Source organism: Manacus candei, unplaced genomic scaffold, assembly GCF_025592945.1.
Source record: "Manacus candei isolate 608988 ecotype Guabito, Panama unplaced genomic scaffold, ASM2559294v1 h1tg000014l, whole genome shotgun sequence".
In the NCBI taxonomy this organism is placed as follows: Eukaryota; Metazoa; Chordata; class Aves; order Passeriformes; family Pipridae; genus Manacus; species Manacus candei.
The window spans coordinates 52,504,273-52,526,358 of NW_026138062.1; the positions used below are offsets into that span (position 1 = coordinate 52,504,273).

General features: G+C 38.7%; 1 protein-coding gene across 2 annotated transcripts in view; it reads left to right on the forward strand.

Annotated features, from left to right (window-relative positions):
- Positions 1-22,086, forward strand: part of TULP3 (TUB like protein 3) — a 35,233-nt gene that overhangs the window by 3,951 nt on the left and 9,196 nt on the right. The window contains exons 2-6 of one of the 2 annotated variants that reach the window (XM_051780812.1): positions 8,408-8,459; positions 11,026-11,139; positions 13,218-13,380; positions 15,301-15,477; positions 21,004-21,134. In XM_051780812.1, the coding sequence (XP_051636772.1) occupies positions 13,266-13,380; positions 15,301-15,477; positions 21,004-21,134 (423 nt within the window). In that variant the 5' untranslated portion in view covers positions 8,408-8,459; positions 11,026-11,139; positions 13,218-13,265. The remainder of the gene's footprint in view (positions 1-8,407; positions 8,460-11,025; positions 11,140-13,217; positions 13,381-15,300; positions 15,478-21,003; positions 21,135-22,086) is intronic. The other variant, XM_051780811.1, reaches the window with a different exon arrangement.

Consider the following 22,086-nt stretch of genomic DNA (forward strand, 5'->3'; position numbering starts at 1 on the left):
AGAACATTTGCATGCACTTCTAGAGCTCTTTAAAACATATAACCTCTGGGATGTTGGAACTCTTAGCTGCCTGTGTTATTGTAATAGGAGTCTGTGGTCGCTTTTGCTCTCCTTTCTGACTTTGCATTCTTGTGTGAAATCTGAGGCAAAAAAAGAACAAGAACCTAAATCTAGCAGTGGTATCTTGCTGAGTCACACAGTTTGAGATGGAAATTACATTGCACTGTTTCTATCTCTTTAATGGCTTCTCCTTTCAATCTTTTAAAAATGTAAAAAATGCTGGAATGGAAATAAAAGCTCACAATCAGTTCTAGAGCGTCAGTTCAGAAAATTTCATGTTCTTTCCCGTTTTTAATTCAAAAGACTATAAAACAAGTGCAGTTTGTGATGTGAAGTGTGATGCAAATTATTTTCAGGGAACTTTGAGTTTTGTTACCTGGTCTGGGTTAAGCATACCACGTGCCATTTAACTGCTGGCTTTGTTGCTTGGAGAGAATAGAGACTGCTCTACATTTCACTGGTTTCCTGTTGTAATTAGGTACAACATCAACAAAAGTGACAGTCAGGGTTTAATAATTTACTAACAGAAGATCGTAGGAGTCAGAATTCCAAGCCCCTGTGGATCTTGCTTTGCCTTTTCCTTGGGCAGAGCTATTTCTGTAAGTGAAATGACCATGGGGATTTGGAGCACGTAATTGAGAGGACATTAAATAGAAAGCTGGTGTTCTGCTTGTGGAATAAATGTTTCTTTTCTTTAGGAGAAACCTAAGTCTCCTTAAGTTCACCTGAATAAACATGATTTTGGCAGCATAATGCTCTGTATTTGTAGAGGTAGTTGAGTTGAAAAGTCCTTACTCAAGGAGTCACCAGCTGTGAACTCTTGAAGGAATGTGCCTGGCAGGAGGTTCCTTGTCTCCCTTTTCTTGGAAGTATTTAATAAAATGCCAGTTGAAAACCCCTGTTTGGCTACACAGTTAAAGATAAGTTTATGTGAACATTCTTATGGTTGTCTTTGTGCCACCTTCCCAGTATCAGTGATGGCTTTAATGGTTGATGGCTTGTGTGGATTTCTGGCTGCTTTTGGCCTTCCTTCCAGGAAAAGAATACTCCTTTCACTTTAGGTTTGGAGAAACAAATTACTTGAGATTTTGGCTAAGGAAAACAAGAATCTCCTTTCCATTCTCCCAGTATAGTATAATAGAGAATGACACAGGTTTTTGTTTGTGCTCTTCTTTATAGTCCAAATAGAAGATCTAGTAGCTTCTGTCCAGAGAGTGCTGTCTATTTTCATTGCTCTGTTCCCTTGTTCCTAGGAGGAGCTAGTCTTTGGTACTTTATGAGTCAGTTTTTGAATGGCATGCAAACACTAAGAAGTACAGTAGACAAAATAGTTCTGAGCTTAGAATGTAACTATTTCATGATGCTTTTGTTCCTGTTGCATTTTCTTGTGACAGTCTGTATTCTTTATTGTCATCTAGTTTGTTCTCTCAGGATCTAAACTATCTCCAACTATCTCCATTTATCTTGTGATCTCTAGAACCCAAACAGACAGAATCATGGAGGTTGGAAGGGGCTTCTTGAGATATTTATGTATATATAATCTTCAGAACACCAACCGTTTTGGGGTTGGATTTTTTGGGGGGGATGAGGGAGTAGTGGATGTTTTGATTTGTGTGGTTTTGGCATGCTTCTAGTCCGTGTGACTTTAAAGTGAAATTATCAGGTACTTTTCTATAAAGTTCCATTATTAAGCCTGGAGGTAGGTAGAAGCAGAAGTTTTAAAGGACTAACTTGCCTTTTTGTTTCTTTTGGATCTTTTTTAGTAACTTGTACATTGTTCAGATAGTTGGTACAAGTTATTGGCAGGAACATGTAGTACTCAGAGGATTCAGATGTATTTTGAAGTGAAGTAGAACATACAGATCTCAAGGCTTATCTCTAGATGCTCCCTCCATCCAGCCTGCTCTGACATAATTTATTGTTCTTATTAGTTAGCTATACTTATTTTGCAATATTCTGAGATAGGGCTTACTCAATCTGTATTATGTGGGACATAATTTCTATATTAAAGCATATCAAAGACAGTCTTTATTAACAAGTTTATTGACTCATTCAGAATTGCTTCCAAAATTGTGTTAATTGTTGCTATGTCATTGTTTTCATGATATGTTTAGTAGGTGTAAAGCTTCCAAACAAATTTTGTGAAATCTTTCTCAAATCAGCTGTTGTCATTAGTAATCTGTGCATGTTTCTTGGGGCGGGGAGAAATCAAGGGTAAATCTAATTTCATCAGGAAAGGATTCTTTATGTAAAAAAGGCAGACAGAGACTAAAACTTGCCCTTCTTGAAATATCAATTTGTAAAGAAAATGTTGGTGCAACCTTAGCCATGTCACTTAGAAAAAGATGTGGCATTTTATGGCTGATTTGCAGCAGATCAGTTTACTTTGGAAGACTTACTGCTATTTAATTGTGAAGGAAAAAATACCAAGTTTTTGCCAACCCCGCCCCACTCTTCTGCCTTGGGAAAGGCAGAAAAAATTGATAATCCTCAATCTTATGGATGCTATGTTACATGTTTTCCCAGAAATGTGCAATTACAGTTGTGTCAGTGGGACTCCTCTCTTTTGTGGCTTGGAAGGTGCATTACAGATAAATTTTGCTCCTCAACCATTTCCAGAAACAGTATTGCAATTGCTGTTTGGATTATATCTTATATCTTTCAAAATATAAGAATCCTTCTTCAGCTGATCTCTTTTCTGCAGCTTCTATTTTCCTTCATAGCTGTAGTTCACATGAGGACAACAGTCCCCAGGAAAGATCTCTGGAGGGTTAAGAGTGAAAACACTTTCACACCAGCTGACTCCACATTTCTTACTGAAGTTGCTTTTACTTGCTCTTCTACACCTAAAAATAAAATCTAGTGGACAAAGATATGTGCCACAAGCCACTTCTTGTTCCCTGATTCTTAAGTTCTGGGAGTATTGCTCAGAGACATAACTGCTGCTACAACTTTAATAAACTGTCCTGCAAAGGAAAAAGGAGCTACATGGGCTCTGTAAGACTCCTGATGGAAGTAGTCCTCTGTGGAGTGAGAAATGGAACACAACATATTGGAAAATTGGGGATATTTGTGGACAGAAATGGTGTTATTGTGCCTTGGAACTCCTTTAAAAAAAGTAGACCAATGGCAACAACTAAAAATTTAAGAATCTTGATTATTAATATATAGATTCATATTCCCATTTAGATCAAAAGATTGTGTTTGTTAAAAGGATTTATGCATCAGAATGCTATAAAAATATCAAGCTTGTTTGTAAAAGGTGCTGTAAACTCAAAATCTAATTCACTTTACAATGAGCTGGAAGTTTCTGCTGGACGTTTTCCCTGAATCTCCCTGCCAAACTATGGACTATCTGAAGCTGTAATACCTTCCCTAGAGCTGTGCAAAATAGGCAATAATTCCTGAATTTCTCTCACCAAGAGTTCAGTGCATATACAGTGCTAATATAGGCTCTAAAGATGCTTAGAACAATTAAAAAGCAAAACAAGCTATCTTTGCTTCTCTTGGGTCAGATTTTCTTTTAAGGTGGAGTCTGTTTCAATCAGCTTATCTGACCTTCCTCTTTTAAGAGGCCGGGACTCTTACTTTTTATTATCAAATGTTTGCAGAATAGATTTAGCCATCTGGGAAACTTTTAAATCTGCATGGCCTTGTTGCATTGCTTGTTTAGGAGGAAAAACTGAGTATAGTATTTCTTAGTGGACATATGAGGAACATACATTTTGTTGAATGCAGGAAGAACTTTCCTGATGGTGTTTTCCTTTGTTTAACATCTTTTCAAATCTGTCTTTCCAGTGAGTTCTCACTCATTTTCTCTCTACAAGTTCCTCTTTCCTGTGGTTTTCCTTACTTTCTCTGCTTCTTGCCTCTCATTCACAGCTGCATCCAGTCAATTCCTTACAAAACTAGTCCATGATAGGGATAGCTTTTTTTTGTTGTTGTTGTTTTTGATTCCTTATAGCTTTAACAGTCAGTATGTAAGGGGGGTGTATTTGATATAAATTAAAAGAAGAATGCTTAGCTCTCCCATTCTGTGTCATAACCACATCTGAAATCTGAGGTAAACCGTAGCCTTACTCTATGACAGCAATTTTTTTTAACATAATAATATTCAACCTTGATTAAAACCCCTTGTTTTCTGTTGAAAATCCACAGCTCCATGACTTCTCTCTATGGTCACAGTATTAAATAAAAAACAAACTATTTGCAGTCTGAATTTGTTTAACTTCAATTATGTATGGCTGGATTTTGTTGTCTTTTCTCTCATCAATAGTCATTTGTGGCATCAAATCCATGGAATACAGTGGAGCATATTGATTTTTCTTTTGAATAAACCAATCCTTGGTCAATATGTTCAGCTTTCTGCTGAACCCTCTTCAGTTCTTCAGAATCCTTTTTCTTGTGTGGACCTTGGACAGAATGGGAGACCATTTTCAGGCTGATGGATTGCTTTCTTGCCCTGTTTTCTACATTCTCCTACTTCAATATCAGGCTTTTTCGTTGTTCTCAGAGCTGCATTATACTATGAGTTTGTATTTGGCTGATTCAATGGTAATTATTGCCAAGTGTTTAGAACATAACTATTTTGGGGTTTTTTTTTAAGTATAACATATTCAGACACACAGCAAAGTTGCAATGAAAACAAGAGTGTAAATTCTGCCTTTCCACAGTTTGTAATGCCAAAATTGGAGTGTTATTGAAAAACAGTATGTCCATTCTGAAAGAAGTGTCAATAGATGTAGTGTGCCTCTTTTACAGAAAGGAAAATAAACTACATAAAAAGGAAGCCTTAATTGCATATATGAATATCTGTTAAATAATTGGTGAGTTACCTGTTCATTGTTGTTGTTTGATATTCTGAAAATGGTTAGGAAAGACCAAATTAACATTTTTAGAATAAAATTTGCTGTGTATTCCTGTTGCAACACTTTAATTTCTGTTTATGAAATGGAAACCAGGCTGATTCTGATTTCAGTAGGAATTTGAGATGCTATCAATTAAAAATAAAACTTTGCTTCATGTTGGTCTGTGTCAAATCTGGAAATGGATCTGTGAACCCCTTTATATCTTGCTGTCTTCTCCCACATCCAGACATGCTGTTGTATCTTCTCAGTTGAGTGTTTTTGTTAAATAATTGCTTCACCACTCTCATTTTTATTCTGTATCCTGGATTATCATTAGTCTTTTCTTGTATGTTACATTCTGAGTCATTTTTCCTTTCTCTGGCATGTGTCCACAGCTTTAGCAGGATTGTTGGTGGATTCTGATAAACACAGCAGAGGAATTGGGGGGGCAGAGTCTCTTGTAGTCTGCTGGACTGCAGCGCTTGGGAAGAGGAAGATCGTGACAGGCTACTTGAATATTTTCAGTTCTTATTTGTCAAAAGTAAATTCGACAAGTTTACTTGTTTGGTGGTTTGACTGGTCTGATGGCTGTGGGGTTTTTTCGTTTTTTGAACTGTGTTGTTGTAGCTATGGAATTGCTGCTAATTTTTCCTGTTCCTGCTGGATATTTAAGTCTTCTTGCATATAAACCCTTCAAACAGAATAGCAAAGAGCACAGTGGTTTTGTGTGGGCATGTCCAAAGACACTGATCTGTGTTGTCAGCCCAGTAGAAGGAGGATTCCTGTTTGAAGCCTGCAGCTGGATTAGCACACTACTTGCATTCCTTAGCAGTGAGTTGCAGGAGTGACTCTAGAACAGCCTTTTCCTGTTAAAGTTTGTAATACCACCAACTGTGCCGTGATGAGTCGGGAAAAGGTCTGAAGTGTGGGAAGCTCTTTTTTTGTCTGGTTATTATGTTACACTTTCATGATGACCGACTGCTCGAGGAAAGGTTGAAAGAGGAGTAAATAAAAATATTGTAAGATTGCTGTGTTTTTTTAGCAACTGTTTATAGAGCCACAGTGCTCGTGGTTTTGTTTCTTTTTATTTTGATCCTTGTGTGAATCCTTGCTTTTCAAAATGGGAAGGGTGGATTGATGGCTGCTTTCCTTTTGTGGCCTGCTATGAGGCAATTTTGAATTGTAAGAGAGAATACTCTCCTAATCTTTTGCTCTGTCAAGCTCTGTGACCTGTTAGAAACTTTGTATTTCAGCCATGTTTGAGCGTCAATTAAGTGGCCAGAGGTGAAGCACTGTGTAGTCTGCTTTATGCTCCTGTTACATTGTGTAACTTTATTCCAGTGTGAGTAGAAAATAATTTAGCATATGAAGTAAATAATTTTCACTGAGGATTTCCGCAAGATGTGTCTGTGTATTTCAGCACTTTGTCAACTTTCAGGTAAAAAGGAAAACCTGCAAACTTATTTTCTACAATGGTAGTGTTTGTATTTTTTAATTATTTTCTGAAGAATAGACTCAAGTTGTTTGGGGATGCATTTTCTAATAGGAAAAACAACAAAACCACAAGCAGTAGCTTGTATCTACACAGGAAACTTTCGTGTCCATAAGAATATGTCTGTAAACCTACTGCTGATCAGAGATACACAGATTGCTTTATAACAAACTTGACTGCAGTTAACAAATATAATCTATTTCTTAAATCAGTAGGTGTATGAGAAGAAAAGGAATATTCCCCCTCTTTTTTTTTTTTTTATCATGAACATCTTAAGTGGAGCTTTCAGGCATTTTTCAAACTTTGCTAAAGATGGGCTTTTCCATCACCTATGCTATAAATAATAAATATACTGAAGTGTCATGCAATAACTATTGTATATCTTGCTGCACTCAGTAGCTTCTGCTTGTTTCTTTCTTAAGTTGTGGCTGTTTTCAAGGGAAGACAACTCTATTACTGTAACTGTTGTTTTGGGGATGTGCAATAGCTCTCCATTCCTCTTCAAGAAAGACACTAATTTTTCCAGGCCCTCCATTGCCTTTGAATCCAAGATACTATGTATTGAAGATCCAAGTAAAGAGTAACATCAGTTTTCAGAAACAAGATATTTTCAAGGTCCTAGGCCTGTTGTGTGATGGTAGTTCAAATACATTAGAAAAAAAAAAGTTCAGAAATGACGAAAACTGCAAAGTGTATAAAAAAATGGCAGTCATAGCTTGCTTTAAAATACTATTAGTTCAAGAACTAGTATAAATTTTAGATCATATAAGTTGTCATATATGATGTGTATATAGAACTCTTTCTCTGCATAATTCCACCTTCCAGAGCAGGGCCTGTGTTGGCCAGGGTAGGCTGTCTCTAAGGACCTCTGATCTGTCATCTGCTTGCCTGGAAGCTGAGACAAATGTGGGTTTACTATAGGTTAGGAGGACTCAGGCCTTTTTCACTCTTTAGCTCTATGTGCTGTAATCCAATTTCCATGGCATGTGTTTTGCAGAAACCCCACCCTCCTCTCTCCCTGTCTCTTGCTGTCTCTCTGGTTTTCCTTGTTAGGATTATATTCAGCGCTGTCTGCCAGCCTGTGGCTTCACATCATTGGACATTTATGGATACCTAAACCAGACAGAATTTCCTGTTTAAACTGAAATTTTGGCTTGCCCTGCTTTTCTATGTGCTATTAATAAAATATATAACATTTGTCCATTTCCCACATCAAGTAGTATCTTCTTCCTGATGCTTTCTCAATTCCAGAGAGGTCTTTGTCAAAGCTGTGTTGGAGGAAGTGCACAACTGTGATAGGCAGAATATGTGCTTAATTGTCAATTAATGTTTCCCCTATGTAGGGTTAGCTACTCTAAATTGCACTTTATGTAGTAATCCATTATCATACAAAAGGAAATGGGAAATCTGTATGGAACACAACTTAGAATGAAGAACTAGAGTTCTTATGAAAATTATCTATAAAACAACAAAATAGTGAAATAATTATCTGATATTAATTCTTAGAGATAAAATATGTTGAAAATACAGATTCTCTCAGGTATTAACAGTAGTTTTAGAAAGTCTAATAGGAAGAGAAAATTATGTAGGTTTAACTCCAAGAGAGAACTGAGTTAATTTAGAATTGGGTGTCTTATGACGGAGCAGGGACTTTACTGAATCAGTTTGAACTGTGTTAAACCTTCAGGTATAAATTGTCTCATAGCCCCACCTCAGTAGTGGGTCATAATCCATCTACCAATAATGAAGCCTTTAGTGCTTACAAAATGTTTTCAGAGCAGTTTACTAAGGGGATTCAGCTACAGTTTTTGTCCTATTTCTGACAGAATACAAAGTATGTTTTATTTTTAATTCCTTGTATCTTGGTCTTTTAGTGGGATAGAAATAATGTCTAACAGTTGCTTTTAAGTCTTGATGGCGAAGTTGCAGTCTGAGAGTATCTTGTGCTCTTGTAATGGAAACTGTTTAATAGCAACAATTAATGAATTTGTTTCTTTCCCTTTCCCAGCATCTTTGAGGATGAAAGCATGAAACTACGACAGCTGAAACTACAGAATCAGGTAAATGATAGTACTGAAGCTGGTAAAAATAAGTATAGGAAAACAAACAGCCATCTAGAGACTTGAGAAATGGGGATGAAGTACTAAAAATGGTTGCTAACTTGCTAATATTTTTCTTGGAAGATTTTCATGGTTTTCATTAGTTTAAGTCAACCTTGCCATGGCTTGTAGATTTGATGTATTTGATACATTCATTTTTCATATGTCCTCTCATTTTGTTGCAATTGAGTCACCAGAACACAGGAATGAATCGAAAGATAGGGAGACTGCAGGGAATTATTGATTTTAAGCATCAGAGCAAAAGAAAAAGTTTCCCCAACCTACAGAAAAATCTCCTTAACACTGCTGTTGAGAAAGATTTCCAGCACCTTTTGACCTTTTTTTGTTTCCTACAGAGAAAATATTTACAGCCAAGCATGGGTCAGATGTTAGGTTATAGGTCTCAGTTTTTGAAGTGCTGTTTGTTGGATGTTTACATCACCATGTTCTTCAAAGCAATAAAGTATTCATCCTTCATATTCTTTTTCTGTGGTATTTCAAATGCTTATAAATAGATTAGAAGATTCTCTAGCTGGCCATTTCATATGGACCACAAATCACTGTCTTACATTAAATTCATCTTGTTCAAATTAAAGTATGGTTTTTAGAACGGCCTTTTCTCAGCTGAGGGTCTTTAAATCCAGACACAACAGTCTTCAGGCTACTCTTGCAATGGATAATAATCCTCTTTACCAGAACTTATTCATTATTTGTAGTCTGAGTTTGCTTAGCTTTGGCTTCAGACAGTGAATTTATTGCCAACTTTATCTGTGTTTATATAGGCTCTTACCTAAAACACTTCAGTCAAGGGGTAAAATTTATCTTTGGTCATATTTGTGGAAGCTAAGATAGTCCTTTACATGTAGACTATCAAGTAACACTTGTTTAAAAACAAAAAATTAAAAAATAGAAAGCATTATTTCAAGTAATCAGTAAAGGAGCATTTAGTGACAAATGGCACTTGGTAAGATGTTCCAAAACTAAGGAAGGTCTGAATGCTTGGTGATGAACCTCAGGGTCTATTTTTGGACTGCAGTCTTGGGTCATAAGCTGGTAGTAATCACTTCTAGTGCTGGGTGCTGTGATCAATGTATGCTTAGTGTCAGACCTTGCCATGGGGATGCATGGCTGTTCCACCAAAACAAAGCTGCTGAGCTGGGTGGAATTCCCTCAGAGCAGCTGTCAGTTAAAATCATGAAGAGTTCAGTTTAAATTATGCATTCCATTTGCAATTTTGTTTCCATCTTTCTTGGATTTGGTTGAGATTGCAATCATCTACAAAACCAACAGCTAGACAATATTTCTGAAATAGGTTTTAACAACCCCCCTGCCCCTTGCAAATGAGACTTGTTGAGAAATGCTAACACTCTCTAATTTATGATTATGTAATTGGGATTGAATATTACTTTTAAAGTCGACTTGTACATGAATAGTACTATGCCTTCTAAAGAAACAGAAGTCACTACCAGATATGAGGGACTCATTGCTGGTTGTAGCTGATGCCCTGGTTGATTAATTTGTCATAAACATTTATAGGAATTGGGATAAAATAAATGCAAGATGTTTTAATCCAGCCATGGATAAAATCTTTGGTCAGATAGAGAATCTAGAATAAGCATTTGCCACAGCACAGAGATATGCCTGTCATCCATCTTTATAATGGGTTTGGGAACCCTGTAATTGCAGTAAAATATTATTTATAATAGTGCATGACATCAAGTTCCATCTGTGGGCCGGCTCTGCCTGCCAGGATGCTTTTTTCTCCTGGACTTGAGGCAAGAGCACGTGGTTGCCCAGTCAGTGCTTAGTCCCTCATTAGTAGAAGGTTTTCTTGTGCCTGAGCACATGAGGTGCCTGCAGCTCCAAGTGCAATGCTGCCATCTCCCTGTGCCTGGAAAGCATTGAACCTAAAATGTTTCTGAATGCACCTGGTGTGGTGCATTACTCTTGACATGAAGTTTCATTAATGCCACCATCACTAGCATTGCCACTGCTGCCCCAGCATGAGCTAAGGAGGAGCTGGAAGAGTGGAGAGGATATTTCCAAGCTAGGATCCATCCTCTATAGCCTGCTAAGGTTAGGACTATGCAAGTAATTGCACCTTTGATGGTGTAGTTGGAACCTTCCTGTATACCATCTTCCCATCATCACAATTGTAGACAGAATACTCAACTAGTTGTCTTACTAGTTTGCTAGGATATATTCATCTGACTTGTTGGAAACTCATTAGGAGTTGATGGTTTGTGATCTTTTAATTGTCCTGTATTCTGATGTTACTGTTTTCTGCGGTGCAAAGAAAACGTTTCTGAAAGTATTTGATGCATGGAGTTCACAAAATGCTGAACAAATCATCATAATCTGTATCTGTTACTTAATTAATGGATTATGTGTTTTGGTGTCCATTTCATGAACTGTCTAAATTTTATGTTGTAATATTATATGAATTTTTGCTGTAACACAGAGCTGGAGGAAAAGGCTGCTTAGTAGGCAAAACGAAACCAAAGTTTCCTTTTTTCTGCTTCTGTAGTGGAATAAGGCCGGGAATACATGGTACTGAAGAGCAGGCTGCCACCGTATGGAGAGAAAATGAACTACTATTTACTGTCCTGTCAGTGGACTTGCAGATGTTTTTTCCTGCTCAGTAAGCAAAGTATTAGAAAGAAGCCCTTTTAAAATAAATTAAATTACTATCGGATTTTGTCACTTTGATTACTCTGAAATTCTTGCAAGAAGAAGGTTGGTCACATCTACCAGCAGTAAACTATGTTTTAATATAAACTGATGCCATTGGATTGGTGAGTCCTAGAAATTCTGTGATGAATAATAATAATAATAAATTTAGACTGGTGTGCAGTGAAATGTTTAAAAAAGCTTATGTAATAGAATAATCCATTAAGTAAGTCTTAAAGTTGTTATATTCTATGTTGATCTCAAATTCAATTTTGCATTCTAGCAGTAGCTGTGCATTTTCTTATTTTTTTACTGCCTTCAGGGTGTGTCTGTTTTGTTGGGTTTTTTTCTTGCCTGTCTACTTGTCAGGTGGAGAAGTCTTGACAACAATTCTCAAATCCTTATTCTGAGTATAATGTTCTGATTCTTGTTTTTCCTCTCTCCTTTAGAGATTTATAAATTATCATGACATTTTTTACTTTTCGTCAGCATTAATTTAAAAAATAAACAACACAAACCAATGTAAATTCTTCTGGAAGGTTTGACTACCTTTCTAGAGAACATATCCACAATTAGCAGTTTCTAAGAAACTGATTTTACTGCTTATTTTTCTTCACTCATTCTAAACCAATGTGATTTGGGATTCTATGTAATTCTTGCTCTGCAGGACAATCCTTGCAAATAATTCTCCAATAGCAAACACTACCTGTATTGCAGTCCAATCTTCAGAGTGTAATTCTGAGTTTAAAGAAAAAAAAAGTAAATTTGTTTTGAGGTTTTTGTTGGGTTTTTTGTTTGTTTGTTTGGGAGTTTTGTATGTTTGGTTTTGTTTGGGTTTTGGGTGTTTGTTTTCTGTTTTGTTTTTTTTTCAATTTGGTTTTTTGAGGGTGGTTGGTTTTGGGTTTGTTTTTTTTTCAGATAAGTGAAAAAAGGAGAAAGAATAAAGAACCAAGGACTGAGTTATGTTGGAATTCCTCAGGGAGAGGTTGCCTGAGAAACTGATCTCATTTGAGATAAAAAGCCTAATAGGAGAGGGAAGAACTAACAAGAGAAAAAAATAATGGGAGAGGAAAGGGCTCCAAAGATGTCTGTGTCTCAAGTGGATTGAATTGTTGGTACTGTTTATCTGGTGGGTCCATCAAGACTCCAAATAGTTTGATGGAGAAATGGTTTCTGTCATCAAAAACAACTTCCAGAGGTGCTCAGGTACAGAAGAAGCAGCTGTGAATAAACTGCATCTACACTAAGGAGCTTGGATATTGTTTGCATAATGGTGCAGAATATTAAAATATGATATTTTGTTCTTCATGCATTGCCTTAGGTTTTAAGGATTAGGCATGTCTGTCTTTAAAATGGTACAGTGTCCCCATTTGCCTTGATTTAAGTCTAGAAGTTGTTTCTGTTCTTGTTTAGTGGGAAATTATAAATTATAAATATCAAATGTATGTGTATCTTGGAATTTTTTTTTAACATGTGGATTTACCACTCTTTGCTTTCAGTCCTGAATTACATGCAAAAGTTTAGCAAGGTAGATCAATTTTCCTTTTAGTCAATCATTCCTATTTTAATTATTGTTTATTTGTTTACCCACTCTAAGTCTTATCTCTCAACATTGGTTTCTGGGAACTATATAAGTTCTCCCTGTAAGATGATGACTTTTGAGGCAAAAACCTTTTCCTTTGCAAGTGCTGACTGTTTCATATTGGACTATAAATGACTGGTGAATTTATCTATTTGTATTAAGGATTGCTGCATTTTAGAGTGGATGAAAGGATTTCACGTTATCTGCTGGTGGTCTCAGGATAGATCAAAAATACACAGGTGTCCATGTCACCCATCAGCTTCTCATGGAGAATCACAGGCAATATCTCACTCCAAAGACACAATGATACCTGTGTCTAGGATTTTTGTAAGAGATTACAAGAATATTTCAGGTTTGTTTGAGGTTCTGGTCAGTGAGAATGTCTTGGCATGTTATTGCCAAGGGCTGAGGCATGTTTTCTCTAGATGTGTTTACTCATCTCTTTCATGCTTTTCTTCAATCCACAGAGAGCTCTTCTAGAGAAGAAGCAGAGGAAGAAACGTCTTGATCCATTGATGGTACAGCCAAATCCTGAGGCAAAGCTGCGCAGGTCAAAGCCCAAAGGGTGTGAGGAGCAGACTCCTTTAGTAGAAACTCCTACCCCTGTCCACAGTGAGGTTGTTTTACATGGTGAGTAATCAGCCTAATTGCAACAATGTTCCCCAGAGTGCCAGTACATGCATTATATGTCACAGATGGGCACCTGTGGCAGTGGCCAAGTGATAAACAAGATTGATTACATAACTTTCTATGTACAGAAGTAGAATTCTAGTACAGTATGGTTGAGCAAGACTAAACTGCAAAAGCGAACAAAAACCTCACCTTGAATTTTTCTGACAGCTGGAAATCTTCATGTACCCTTGAGTAATCTCTCCCTTGTGTTAGGCTAGAAGAACTGTAGAAATGAGCTAGGAATGTCTACAAAGGTAGGGAGATACAAATCCAAATTAAGAAAAAATCTTCTGAAGCTGTAGGACAAAGAAAAGAAAATAATTCAATAGTGACTGCTTGTACTTTTCCTTATGTTGTCATGACGTACTCTGTCTCAAGATTGCATATGACTGAATGATAGAGAAAAGCAAAAAAAAAAAGTGTTATAAATACTGAATTAGGTTCTTAATGGGTTTTCTGTGGGCTTCAGTGAGACAACTGAAACATGACAAACAAGCTATAGTGGTCCACAAAGTCAAAAGCACAAAGTGGTATCAGGGCCAAAGGCAATAACTTGGTGGTCTCAAAACAGTAAAAAATTACAGTAAAATAATGACCATTCTTTTAGAAGTAGAAAGAAATACAGTATTGAGAGCCTTAAGACTCCCTTGTCACAGGGAGGAAAAAAGAGCAGCAATGAAATCCTTACACTTCAGTGGAAATGTCAGGAAATTGTTTATGAGAGCCAGGATCCCATCAGCCTATCAAAAAAGTAACAGGAAACATTCTGAATCTTCGAGATGCATGCGTTTGCAGGATTTTATAATGCAAGCATTGTAGTAATAACAAATTAATATGCAGAGTAGAATTTTAAAGACCCAAACAAAGCAGTATTACTGGCTTTGAAGATCACATTTGGAACTATGCTGTTCTCTCCTGAATATTTTTCTCATTCTCCAGATGTCTTTCAGAATCATAGGATGGGGAGGAAGTGGTGATGTGATAGCATTTATGTGTTTAAAATCAAGTATAAGAAAGCTTGTATTAAAGGACACTTTCAAGTCAAAAAGAGAGTGAGAGAAAAGATTGATATAACTTCTAAGGCAGGAATGTTTGGTAATACTGAAAAGAAAACTAACTGCTCACTTACTAGCTTCAGTAGTTCTGAGGCTTTTTCAGTGCAAATAATACTGTTAAGAAGAGATAACAGGAGTAAACATGTCAGAAATATGCTGACTAGATAAAGCAGTAAAGTTTTAAGAAGGAAAACAGTAGGAAAGTAAGAAATCCAAAGCTGGAACTTACATATTGTGTGCTACACAAATGCATATTAAGTATTATGCCAGACCCTGCCATCAGGATGTCCCCACCAGTTACAAAGTGTGGTGCACAGCTCTGTTGCGTGTTCAAACATGGAAATTTCATTTCTAACAAAAAGATAGGGAGCGTCCATTTACAGTTTTTTCTGCCTGTGGCTGTAAATATTTTTATCAAATTGATTTGTGACGTTCACTGTGGAGCCCTCACTTACTGGCACAGGAGCAAAAAATGAATGTGAAGGAAAAGAAAATAGAGTATTTGCCTGTAAATAAATTGAAGGGTAGCAATGTGCATGATAAATACAACTTGTTTTAATTGTTTTAGCCCTCGGAAAAAGGTAGATACAACCATTCTATTTATATAGGGAGAAACTGATGCTTGGTGTGTTTAAAGTAATAGGTAGTCTTTACCAGAGTTAGGCCTGACTCCTCCCAAGTCTTCTGACAAAAATTGAACAAATATACTTCAGTACTTTAAAGGGATGTTTGAGCAGGGGAAGGTGAAAAGAACCAGAATCCTGGGATGCATCCTTAGCTGTAAAAATTAAATTTTATATTTCTGTTTCATTTTGGCCTGCAGGCATTGATGGACCAGCTGCTTTCCTGAAATCAGAAGTGCAAGATTTGGGGACCAAGCTTCAAGCTCTCTCTGCTGGATCTACTGAAACAGAAGAAAATGCAGATAAGGAAAATGATGGAGAGGCTCTAACAGACACAGCAGGCAAGCCAGATCTGCAAGAAATCTTACAGAAACGAGGTAAGAGTTCATAATGGGCAAATGTCTTTTCAGGACTCTTTTACTTTTATAATGTTTTTCAGTGCCATTAAGAAACCTAAAAAATATGAGGAATCATGAAGTAAGTGTCCATAGGATATCATTTTAAATGCACAGCTAGTAGATTCTACATGTAGAAATGCAGTACTGTAGTTCCTTCTTGTGACATGAATTGGAATATACCATTTATGTGTAATAGTTTATCAGTGTGCTGTATAATTTCTGGCCTTTCCAAGGAAGTTGCTGACAAAATGCTATACTTTAGATTTTGCTAAAATTTGGGATATTTTTATTCCAGATATGTTATATCTGGATAAGATGCTTGAATACTTTCACAACAGCAGATCTATAGCCAGTAAATGCTGTAATTTAATTCTTTAGGACACTAACAGAAAAGGTGTTTTTTCTGAGTCAGAGGTTGTCACAATTAAGGGTTTTAGAGTTTTATATTCAATAGTTTGTCTCAGTCTGAAGAGACTGGAATGTTTGCTAAAGAGGATGAGTTATGAGATAGACCAAACTTCTCTCTCTCAGCAATCGTAAATTCAAAATTAAGGGGCTTTAATCGAGGAAGTGTGGAAAAAACAGAAGAAATAACAACCCTTTATTAAAAGATATATGTATGTTGGCAAAACCAGTAACAGAACACAAAAAAAAACCTAGACAGTAGTCCTGTACCCAAAAGTCCCCTTCAAACCAAAGGAAAAAACAACAACTCCAAAGTCCGACTGAATACTTCTCTGGCTTTAGCGCAGTCCTGATCGTGGCCTGCAGGGGACGCTGTCGGGCTCTGGCGGTGCAGTGCCTGCAGTTCCCGTGTTGTCCGGCAGGGGGCGCTGTCGGGCTCTGTCGGTCCCCACACGAGGAGGGGTTGCTGTTCCGAGCTGACGGTGTTCCAGGGCTCTCCCTTCTCTCCCAGTGACCACAGACCTCTCCGATGGAAAACCCAGGAGATCCCGGCTGGAGTCACGAGGCAGTGGCGGTGCAAGGCCGGTGGTCAGGCCTCACCAGGACGAAAGAACCAGAAAGACTGGCTCCCAGGCTTTTCCTGCGGAAATGCCCGGACACAGTCCCTGTCTCTGTCCCGCGAGAGAACTTAGCCGTCTGACCTCTCCTCCCTAAGAGCAGCCCAGTTACCCCCAAAATCTCAAACTCCAGCCTTCGAATGGGCCATTAGCTAGAAATACAGCTCTGCTGGCTATCCCTTTCGTAAAGCTAATAACCTCCCCTTCCCCTTCCAAACTCAGTTTTTCTTACAGTGAAGCAGGGAAAGAAAAATTCACCTCTCAGATTTATAACCTGTAACATTATCCACCCCTAATTTTTCTTTCCCATGATTTCACACTTTATCAGATTAAGTCTTTGAACTTCATACGTACATGCATTATTCTAACTATGTATACATCTACTAATAGGTAGATACAAATACAGATACAGAGTTACATACAGATGCAGATACACAGATACAGCCAGTTCACCCAAAAACAAGGTCTCCTTGAGGTATACACCGGGTTTCTCCATCTTCCTGCATCACCCACCAGGTGCAACCGGGCCCTTAGGCAAAAACAATCCCACGAATGGGTTTGCTTTTGCTCTTGCTCGAGGCAGGGTTAATCCAAACCTTTTTATCTAACATACCCCTCATGTGACTTGCTGGGACCATATGGAAATTGTTTCCCTCAATCCTCTCTTTCAACCCTGTAGTTAATTCCTTGAGCTCATTAATCATTGTCTCTACAGAGGAGATGCGGGCCTGTAGTGGTCCTTTGATCATACTGTCGTACAACTGAAGTTTATTTATTACAGACATCACTGGCTCCCGCTTCTCCCCAGCCTGCAATGATGTCAGGTAACCTTTATGTGTGGATGGCCCCATACGTGTGAAGCTCCACCACATCTGTGGTGTACACTTAACCCTGTCAGGATCGTTGGTGGGCTGCCCATCCCCTCCAAACAATACTTCCAGCAGTGCCATTTCCCTCAGACGTAGGATCCCTTCTTCTATGGTCTTCCAGCCTGTGGTATAATGATCTGCCTGCAAGGAATCTCTGTAAATGAACCTCTTCCTCACACCATCCAAAAGCCGTGCCCAGAGGGACAGGGGCTTCGATTCCCTCACAAACGCCTCCTCAATACCCACATCCTGGGCAATAGACCTCAAGAACCTCGCTTCACCACCATCAAGGTTTATGGCATCACCTGTAGAGTCCCAAACTCGGATCATCCAGGCCAGAACGGGCTCATTTGGACGACGAGCAACGTCTGTCCGTAAGCTCCGGAGCTTATTATACGATAAAGACTCAGTGATGATTTCTGGCTCTGGAGCAGCTGCTTGTGAGGGTCCTGCCTCCCCATCGTCAACTGGGCGAACTGATTTGGGTTTATATTTCTTCTTTTGGATGGTCTGCCCCTTTGATTTGGCCTTATCCTGAGTCACCTTGGTATTAGGTATTTTGTTTTCATCTTTTCCTTTTCCCTGCACTATACCGAGCAACTTCCGGTAGGCAATGGCCAAAGCCCCACATGCAGCTGCCAACTGCCTCTCCATGGATCCATCACGGCCTCTCTCCCTCACGGCTTTCATTATTTTTGTAGGGTTCAAGAGTTGTTCAGGGGTGAGCTTCCATGTTATGGGAGCTGAGCAACTTTCTAAGAATTTACCCATGTCCTCCCATAACCCACACCACTCGAGGTTTTCCACCCCTTGGGCAGGCTCCTGGACACCTTCTTGGTAATTCTTGGCCTTGGCTTTGTATATTAGGTATACTATAATGGCACAAACTAGGATAGAGAGCCCAACAAGTAAAACGTTTCTGACATCTAAAGAGGATTTAAACTTCCCAGAGGCCATTGTATTGTATCCAAAAGGAAACTGAATAAAGGGTTGGGTGAATACATTCCCCTGTGTTTCTCCATAGGAATGGGTGCTCTTATCCTTAAAACCCCAGAGGAAACAGCTTAGGCTAGAACAGTAGTGCATCCTTGAGGACATATTCTGGATGAAAATCACAGGTGCTGAGTTTGCCGTATCATAAACCCAATGCACAAACTCAAAGGTACTTATCGCAATGAGAGTACTAGTATCTGAACTGAAACACGTTGACAGGTGGGACAGATACTTTGGCATGGTTATATGCCAGAGGAAAGCAACAACCCCTAACATCATGATGCCTACAGGTTCAAAATGCGGGTCAATCACACAAGGGGTTCAAAATGCGTGTAACTCACACAAAGGGTGGTTATCCTTTTTCCACCTTTCCTCTTTCCAGGCCCCACGTTGGATGCGAAAAACGTCTCAGTCTGAAGAGACTAGAATGTTTGCTAAAGAGGATGAGTTATGAGATAGACCAAACTTCTCTCTCTCAGCAATCATAAATTCAAAATTAAGGGGCTTTAATCGAGGAAGTGTGGAAAAACCAGAAGAAATAACAACCCTTTGTTAAAAGATATATGTATGTTGGCAAAACCAGTAACAGAACACAAAAGAACCCTAGACAGTAGTCCTGTACCCAAAAGTCCCCTTCAAACCAAAGGAAAAAACAACAACTCCAAAGTCCGACTGAATACTTCTCTGGCTTTAGCGCAGTCCTGATCGTGGCCTGCAGGGGACGCTGTCGGGCTCTGGCGGTGCAGGGCCTGCAGTTCCCGTGTTGTCCGGCAGGGGGCGCTGTCGGGCTCTGTCGGTCCCCACACGAGGAGGGGTTGCTGTTCCGAGCTGACGGTGTTCCAGGGCTCTGCCTTCTCTCCCAGCGAGCACAGACCTCTCCGATGGAAAACCCAGGAGATCCCGGCTGGAGTCACGAGGCAGTGGCGGTGCAAGGCCGGTGGTCAGGCCTCACCAGGACGAAAGAACCAGAAAGACTGGCTCCCAGGCTTTTCCTGCGGAAATGCCCGGACACAGTCCCTGTCTCTGTCCCGCGAGAGAACTTAGCCGTCTGACCTCTCCTCCCTAAGAGCGGCCCGCTACCCCCAAAATCTCAAACTCCAGCCTTCGAATGGGCCATTAGCTAGGAATGCAACTCTGCTGGCTATCCCTTTTGTAAAGCTAATAACCTCCCCTTCCCCCTTCCCCTTCCAAACTCAGTTTTTCTTACAGTGAAGCAGGGAAAAAAAAATTCACCTCTCAGGTTTATAACCTATAACATTGTTATATCCCATTAAGTAGTTTCCTAGTGGAGCGTCAAGCTCTGTCTGCCAAGTATCTTAAGTTGCTGCCAGTACTACAGGAAGCCTTTTTTTGTTGTATGCAGTCTTAACCACTTTGCAGCAAAATATTGGCTAGCATTTAATGTAATACCCAGCTTGTTTTTGTTTTGCAGAGCTTGCCTCCCAGAATGCTTCCAATACACTTTATGTATTGAGATACTACCGTATATAGTACTCCCATCCAGTTGTCAGATGCCACAGCTGCTTACCTATGGATAGCAACATTACACAAGAGTTAGGAAAGGAAGCAGAAGAGAATATCCAGTAACTTCAAGGGAAACTAGTGGAGGTAGAATATAAACAGTGAATTTTGAAATTGGCTGGAGTACTAGGGTTAACGCCTTTCCTCTTCCCAAACGTCCTTTGGGAAGTTTACTGACAGGTTGTTAAGACTAGATTTTTCTGTTTTATCTGAGACTTCCAGCAGTGCTCCTTCTATGCAGTGCCATGTTGGAGCACTGTTATAACATTGTCTCTCAGAAAATAAGTCAGCTTAGCAGACTGAATGTGTTCATTTTCTATAATGCTTTATGTGCTTTTCCATTCTACAGCCAAATTTTATTATGGAATAAAAGAACAAGATGGTGCAGTTCCAAGTGGAAGGAAACACCAGTGATATGTACAGAAGCTCTTTATAAATGCTGTAATAAATCCAGAGTTATTTTAGTTATATACCTACAGTCAACTCTATGTAACTGTGCTTAGGTTAAGATTTAATTAATAAGTCCTGGAACTACTTAGTTTGTGCTTCTATTTTAAAAATCAATTTGTTAATATTGTTCATGAGACCTCAGTTATATTGGTACTGATGTAAGAACAGGAGGGGCTGTTACTGAAAAATTGACATACTCCATTTCAGTGTGTATAAAACTAAACGGAAATAATAAAGGATGTAAACTGTACAGAGTCTAATTTACAGGATAGGTGTCAGCATATTGATCTGGATTTACTTTTTTTTTTTTTGTTCTTAAGACATGGAGGACTTCTTTGCATGAAAATAGGCAAAATCAATTCAATGACAACATGTACTAAAGCAATATATTACATCATGTAATATCATGTGAAATATGTATTATTAAAGGCCTGACAGCTGCTCAATCATCTGCACAGTGACAGCTGCAAAATGTCACTATGGATTTGAATTACAAGGCTCAGGAAACAATATAGCACATGAAGTAAATCAACAGTTGAAACAACAGAAATTAATTAAAAGAGTGAATAGCTATTCAAGAATCATATATGAATCAGTGGTGACACGAACCTTCTTTCAGAGATTACATGCTTGATCTTGTATTTTGACAGGAATTTCAGACAGTCTGAATTTCGATGAGGAGGACACAGAAGAGGAAGAAGCTAGTAAAAAACCAGCATCTCATTCACCACACCCTGAATCTGAGAGGCCTAGTTCTGCATCCAGTGAGAAATCTTTCGCAGTAAGTGTCTTGAAATCCATTTCTAATAAGTGCTGGGCACATGCTTGGTTTTAGTACTAACCCCTTGATCAATGGGTTAAAATATAGTAGTTGCAGCTATGGTAACCAGCATATTAATCCCTGAAAGCAGAGGAAGGTAATGATTGTTAGGCTATCTGACTGAAGGGCTATTGAGTTAAACACAAAGACCTAGCAGTGATCAAAGGAACAATAGTGGGTGGAGAATCCCAAATTCTGCTCTAATCAGTGAAGATGGGAACACAGTGAATCAGCACTATGACCCTCAAAGGAGACAGATTGGGCCATTGTCTCTGGTGCAAAATCCACCAAAATGACTCAGGGGAGCTCTGAAATGCCATGTAAACTTAAAAAGGATCATTTCCTGAAGGATTGTAGCATTTATTGTTGGATGCAAGGGGGAACAGAATTTTGGGATTGAACAGAGTGGTAGGATTGGACAAACTTTTTATGGAGTGTTTAGGGAAAAGAACTTAAGAGGGAAAAGAGAGGTGTCAAGGTGGATCAGGGAGTAATAAGCATGGGAAAACAGGGATTAAAGGGTGTAAAAGGTGTCAGATGCATGTAAACAGCTGCAAGACAATGTGCTTGTCTGCCCAAGTCTTGTGCCTGATTATGACAGTGTGTCCCACTATCTTCTAAGATTCGATTTCTAACTATTTCTTGTGTGTGTGCATGAGGTATATATACATACATATGTTGACAAATTATATACTCTACTAGCCAGTGAGTTGGAAGAGACCAGCATGAGGAAGACCCAAGGTCTGAGCTAACTCAGAGCAGATAAAGGCCATAGGGTTTGGGCATGAATGCTGGACACCCTTGAAAGTCCATGGTACTATTGGAAAGACCTCTTTGAGTATATTTACGAGGTGACTATGTATTTGCTGTGTTACACTAGAGGGGGAGTAGTACAAGTGTTCAGGGTGTCAGA